This window comes from Sphaerodactylus townsendi, linkage group LG09, assembly GCF_021028975.2.
Source record: "Sphaerodactylus townsendi isolate TG3544 linkage group LG09, MPM_Stown_v2.3, whole genome shotgun sequence".
NCBI classification, from domain to species: Eukaryota; Metazoa; Chordata; class Lepidosauria; order Squamata; family Sphaerodactylidae; genus Sphaerodactylus; species Sphaerodactylus townsendi.
Genome location: NC_059433.1, coordinates 23,042,146 through 23,049,112, shown reverse-complemented (window position 1 = coordinate 23,049,112; position 6,967 = coordinate 23,042,146). Strand labels below are relative to the sequence as shown.

The following is a 6,967-nucleotide window of genomic DNA, read 5'->3' as shown; positions in this document are numbered from 1 at the left end:
CTGAAAGTGCACGCTGCGGGTAAACGCGCATGCGCTGTTGTGGACGCAAGGCTTTCCTTCCCCGATCGGGGTGGTGCTTAGGGCGCATGCGCAACGTTTCGCCCTTAAGTGTTATAACTGTCCTGGTGTTGTTCAGGTGAAATTCTCCTGTTTTAGATTTCTGTAGACCAAGAGTTCCCAACCTGCGGTACACGCCAGTGTGGTTGGTGGCACGTGAAAAAAAATTACATAGTGGATTTGCTAATATGGGGGTGCAGTTTTAGGGAAATAGGTTGCCAAGGGGGTTAAAAGGTTGGGAACCACTGCTGGAGAGCATATGGAGGAACAGAAGTAAAGCAGGAGTGTGTCTTTTCTTCAAAAATACCATAGATTTTTGTCTGTAAGAATTCTTTTCCCTGTCAACATTTGAGGCACATGAGGTTCACCGGTGGTCAGTGATTACAGTTAAATGCATAATAAGGAAGAAAACAGTATGGTCCCCTTTGTAGTGAGTAATGGTTTGCATGGACTTGCACAGTAAGAAAGTAAAACCTGCAACAAACTCCTAAAGCTTGCTACTTAACTATGTTTAATGTCATCATCTTATGTAGGTTTACACAAAAGTACATTGCGTTCAATAGGCTTACTAATAAGAGAACAGGGTCAATGTCTTAGGATGCAATTATGCGTATATGCGTATGTGTGTTTTGGACTAAATTCCACTTACTTCTGACTAACCATACAGGACTCATTGCAGACTTTCAATACTTAGTGCACTTATAGGGAAAGAAATGTCATTGAATAGACTAGAGGAACATACTTTTGAGCAAACATGCATGGAGTCAAACAGAATGGAGTCAAACAGAATGGAGTCAAACAGAAATAGGTACCATATCTGTTTTCTAGATCAGTGTGCCAAACATTGGAACACAACATATCAACATGATCTGTTTGAGTAACATGACACTTTGCCTTGGAAACTACACATTGGGAGGGAAAAGCCCTGTGAGAATGAAAGCACATGGGCATTTGGAACTCCTCCTGCAAGACAGTTGCCAAGGAGGATAAGTGCCAAGGAATTGGTGGGGAACCAAGTAGAACTTCTTTGTTTGCTAACTGGACAAAGGAATGTACGGCAAAAAAAAATGAATGGCCACTGTTTTTATCTGAATGAAAATTCAGTTCTCAAAACTATTCCTTGGGAATAAAAGCAGAAATGTTTCATGAAATGCATACAACATTCCATTTGGCTATTTTGTCCCATTTGACCTGGTTCTCAGACTTATGGAAGCCTCTCTGGGGAGATGGAGCTGTATAATCATGGAGTAACTGTCATGAAATTGTCCTTGGTACAACAATATTCTCACATCTGTAGCATGTACAAGATAGTTAATCCATCGTACTTTCTAATAAAATAGTCCAGTATCCAGCTTCATTTTACTAGTTTGTTAACCAGGAATCATCTCAAGACTATAATGATATAGAGCTACTACTAGAGTATCCACATCACTTCAATGCCTGCGGGCTAGTAATAAACCGTAAGTACCTGAGTACGCTCCACATTACCATTCAAAGCTACTGTCAAAAGTTAACTGCTGTCAGAGGCATAACACTGGGATAGATGGTTTGATCCCGTTTGCTTCTAGTAGTAGCTATGTCGTATGTAAGTAGCAATAGTTCCATACACAAGTGTTCATATTTGATGCATTCTTTTTACTCAGAAAAGTCTTATTGACAAATAGGACTTTCTCCTTAGGATCTAGGATTGTAGACTCATATGCATGATTATATTACAGGGTGGAGTTTGCTTTGGTTCTGCATTTGGCTTTAGCCTGGTTCAAGCTAACAACCCTGTCCTTGGTTTTGTATCGAAACCATGAATCTGAGTGGACTTATTCCTAAGCAAGTATACATGGGACTGCAGCTATGTAACGCAGGCACCTTTATTTAATTGGGGGAAGGGCATTCTCTGAATTGAAGTGATTCCCAAACAAATCTGCAAAAATTCACAGCCTTAATTGTAATCGTTTTATCTTATCCCACTTTAAAATCTTTATTTGGTTTTAATTGGAACAGACCCTCTGAGAATTGTGCTGCCCCTAATCCAATGCATGATCACAGCTGTTTCTTGTTCAGTATCAGAATTTAATTGGGTCAAACTACAGGGGAAATTCTTTCATCTGAATATAAATAATATGTGTAATATTAGGGCCAGGAGGGAGAAATGTACTATTTCTCTTTAGTACATTGAACAACCCCACTTGATGAACTTGAAGCTATGTGTGTTCACAGGTCACAGGTATTCACAGGTCAACATTTCACTGTTTTTTCAGAGCTAATCAGCAAAGTATTTTTCAGACACACAAAGGGAAAAATTAATGGCATTTATGCCTATTTATGTATTTATCTATTTACACATGTATTCTCCCCTCCCCCTGCATAGCAGGACTCAGGGTGGCTCATAGGATAAGCATAATATAATGTAAAAGTGTGAAAAAACAGAACTATAATTTAACAATACCTAAAACAATATGATGGCACTTAAATCTCAGAATGAAGTAAAATCATGGGGAACCAAGGGGGGTATAATCTGGAAATCAACAGATGGAGAGAGTGGACGGCAACCAAAGATGACAAGACAGCAGAGGGAGTTTCATGATCCAGGTGAGCGCAGAATGTTAACCAAATAGGCCATATAAATTGTTGCTGTTCTCAGCTACAGGCCTGATGGAATACCTGTGCCTCAGTGGTCTGAGCATGACTGGCTAGCAGACAGCCAAAGCAGTAGTTGCACAGGTTAAGCAGCAAAGAGGTCCAGGCAGGTAACATCTAAGTCAGGCAGTCTAGGGATCAAGACAGGCAGTGTTTATAGGCAGAGGTTAAACAGTCCAGAGGTCGAGGCAGTCCAGAAGTCATGGGGGCAATGGCTAATGAGGAATCCAGGCACACAGTACTTCTCAGGGAATCATACTTGTTGCACCCAGACAGAAAGGCTTATATAAGACACTATTGCTAAAGAGACCAGAATCCTGCAGACTTAATTTTGCATTCAGTCATCCTCTGACGTCAATGTTTCTAGTTCACAGAGTTTTCTGCAATATCGAGCTGCAATGCGGGCATTTCTTTCATTACTAAGTTCTTGTCTTTGTTTCTGCCTCCTCTGCTCGAATGATTCATTAGCTCTTGCTGACCTTCCTCCAGTGTATCTGCTTGCACTGGTGGCTTATCTGGCTGTGATGTGTTTACTGCCTCAGCTGTATCCAGAGCCTCCAGCATTTGATTTATTTTATCTGCTTCTGGCTCCTCTTCCATGGGCTCCTAGTGCCCAGAAAGTTGCCTCATGACAATATCTCTGTTTTGCAGGCCCAGCAGAACTGGACCAGGTCTTTTATGACCCAGGTCTCATGCAACAGTTCCATCAGGCAGAGGATACAGCCAAAAAGGCTGTGGTCCTAGTTTAGGATAGCCAAGTGGCCTTTGGATGGGGAAAAAGCCATTTTGGCAAAATTATGAATTTGGGTCCATAATGAAAAAGAAACATCCAAAGTCACACCCAAATTCCTGACAAAGGAAGAGTGTGTAAATTGTACCCTGTCATGAGCGGGGAGTTCGATTGCCTAACCTGGGCCTCCCTGGCTGTCACAGAACCTCAATCTTAGAGGAGTTTAATTTCAGATGGCTCTGTTTTAACCATCTCACCACAGCCTCCAAGCACCTAGTCAGAGTGCTGGGAGAGTACTCAGCCAGCCGTCAACCAACAGAAAGAGCTGGGTGTCATCTGCATATTGATGACAACTCTGCCCAAAACTCCAGACCAGCTGGGCAAGGAGACACATATAGATGATGGAACATCAGGAATCACTCTGAAGCACTTCACGTATTGGGTGCTGGGTTGACATTTTCTCTCCCAACATCACCCTTTGTCTTTGACCACGGAGGAAAAAGATCAGCCATTGTCAGGCTCAAATTTCCACATTGGTGAGGCAGTGGACCAGCAGATCTTGATCACCCGCATAGAACGCTTCTGAAAGATCTAATAGTAATAGCACCAACCTGCCTTGATCCAGCCTCAATACATTATTTGTCGTATATTGTTATATGAAGTTTCCCACATTCCTATTGCCCTTTTAACTGAAACCTCCCTGACAGTCTTTCCCCATAAGAGTGAAATAAAACAGTTTATGCAATGTGAATTCACATTAGTCTCTTAGGAGCCACATAAGATCAACAAAGGGTGCTTCAGTCCCTTAGCATCCCAGGCTGGGTCAGAATATATACATTTTAATATCGGGGGGAATGACGGAGGGGGGGGGGAGAGAAGAAAAAGGAGCAGCTCAGCAAAGTGAAAAAGGAGGGAAAGCATTGTAATCACCTTGTAAACCTCCCTACTCCCTCTACTCATCCTGCTCCTGCCATCTGAGGCTAGATGGGTGGCCACCCAAGAAAGGGCCCGCTCAGCCATGCCACCAAAACTTTGGAACTTTCATGCTAGGGGGATTTGTTTGGCTCCCTCTGTCAGCATCTTTCTCCAGCAAGTGAACACTTCTTTGTTTTGTCTGGCATACCCCCATAATAGTTATTGCCCCCCCTTCTATGTGTTTATGCGTTTTTAATTACATTTTATAATAATAATTTTAACTCTATTTTCATTGTTGTGGACCCTGATTGGGTGGAAAGGTGGCCCCAAAATGGTTTAAATTAAAACAAATATCTATATCATATTCATATTTGCTTTCCCGTATTATGATCTCTGGGCTCAATTTATTTATGGCTTGATTTTCGTTATCCGGTGCAGAAAAATGACAGGTGAGACCCTCTTACTGACAAAAGTCTCTAAAAAGGCAACCATTGATGATGTCCCATGGGACTTCTGCTTTCTTGTGCGCCTTGTAGTATATTTCATGGTGGTATCCATGTACGGGGGAGGACGACCCTTAGGACTACCCTAAACATATATTTGCCCTGTTTTGACAAACTATATATTACATTTAGGAAAGGATCCATAAAAGAGACATGAAAATGCTAGGGAATTGAAATTATGTATTTATTTGTTCTGTTTTATCATCCTTTCTCAAAACCGTCCATATCCATTAGGTAGACTGTGAAGCCGCTGGGTACCATGATAGATATGATGAAATTGCTGGAAGGCACCTGAAGCCTGTAGGATAAAGTATAAATATAATATAATAAAATGACAACGGATAAAATTCACTAAACCTACTATAATATTTTGGAACTGGCTATCTCTAGTCCTTGGTCAGCATATTTAATCCTTTCTCATGCAAGATCACCTTTTAATAGACCTTGTCCCCATTATTCCCAGGAGCTGTTGGGGGTGGAGCTTGGGAGGGTATGTGTCAGTGCTGCGATAACTTTCACTCTCCCATGATGCTCTAAAACTGACCCAACCTCATCGAGACTGGCTCAATTCCTAAAGCATCATGAGGTGGTAGTGGCTGTGATGTCACTTCAGAGTAATCACATGGAAGTGATGTCACACCATCAACTCTGTTGGATTCTTCCTGCATTTGTATCTCCTCCTACTCAACTGGAGTGAGCTGAGGAATGAAGAGTGGGACACATGGCATCTGTCAACCCTACCCTTTAAGAGAAAACAGAAAATCATTAAGGAAATACTCCCCCATCAGCCAAAAATGACCCCCCCCCCCAGAAAACCCCTCTGCTTCTGGGAGACAGGAAACACCAAGAAACAGCATGGGGGAGTTGATGGTGTGCAGTGGAAGGAGAATATAGCTGAAATAAAAGTGTAAAATCTCTGTACAGTTATTGAGATCAGTATGTGGAGAGTTCAATACATTCAGAAATTTATGTGCCAGTGACTTTACAAGACACAAATAGTCTCACTGAAGCCATTTCAAACAATCTTTGTAGTATAGCTTTGCGCTTCAGCTGATGACTGGAAAAAGACTCACCACTTAAAGGATTATCACTGGGTTTTGTGGGTGTTATATCCAACATAAAGTGCAGACTATAAACATAGTAACCCCCTTTTAAAATTATTGACTTCATTGGACCCAGTATTAGGATACTGCTATTAGTTACCAGTGGAAGATTCTACAGCGATTTCTCAGCTTCAACTAGTATGGATGGTTCCAATATTTAGGGCTGAAATAACTGGGTAGTTACACTCTCAAGATTCCTTTATTCATGCTCAGGAATAATTATTTCTAATATAACTTCTCAGATAGAAAGAAACTGAGACAAACATGGGGAAATTTCACACAAAGATGTTTCTCCTCCAGATGTAATCTGTCCCAGGGCATGCTGGGAATAACTGATGTTGCAGCCTGAACGTCATCTGAAGCAGTGCCTTAGTGGGATTTCCAGTACTAAGTTTTGTTTCAAAAAAACTTGAAGCTCATGAAAAAACTTCTAGATGCAGAAACAATGCTGTACTACATCCAGGGGTGGCCAACCTATGGCACTCCAGATGTTCATGGACTACAATTCCCATCAGCCCCTGCTAGCATCGCCAATTGGCCGGGGCTGATGGGAATTACAGTCCATGAACATCTGGAGTGCCATAGGTTGGCCACCCCTGACATAGACCTTCACCTGATCCAATAATGCAAGTGTTCTGAGCATTGGATTGCAGAAAAAGCTATCAGTGTAACTAAACTTGTCAAAATAATATTAACACATATTCATACCTTACATGCCAAGCTACCAAAATCATTCTGAAGCTTTCTGTTGTCCCCAGTGACAGTTTTGCACTGTTCTTCTTTGGATGCCAAATTAGTTTCCAAATCTTTAAACTTAAAAAACAATGAGGTTATTTAGCTGTCAAGGCAATAATTGTTTTTCAGTAACATTATATTGGCTGCTATGTCTGTTTGAGTAAATCTGAATACTAAAGTGAAACATTTATCTAACTTTTGACTTGTTGGTGTAATGGCCCCCTTTTTCTTATGAAGTTTGTATACATCTGGGCACATGTCACATTCAAATAACTTCTGATTTTTCCTGC

The 6,967-nt window shown here is 41.3% G+C and overlaps 1 protein-coding gene across 4 annotated transcripts in view; it reads right to left on the bottom strand.

Moving 5' to 3' along the window:
- Positions 1–4,999: 4,999 nt before the first annotated feature.
- Positions 5,000–6,967, bottom strand: part of CAGE1 (cancer antigen 1) — a 32,348-nt gene continuing 30,380 nt past the window's right edge. For all 4 annotated transcript variants that reach the window (XM_048508072.1, XM_048508070.1, XM_048508074.1 and 1 more), the window contains 2 exons: positions 6,651–6,755; positions 5,000–5,137 (listed from right to left, as the gene is read on the bottom strand). In XM_048508072.1, the coding sequence (XP_048364029.1) occupies positions 5,051–5,137; positions 6,651–6,755 (192 nt within the window). In that variant the 3' untranslated portion in view covers positions 5,000–5,050. The remainder of the gene's footprint in view (positions 5,138–6,650; positions 6,756–6,967) is intronic.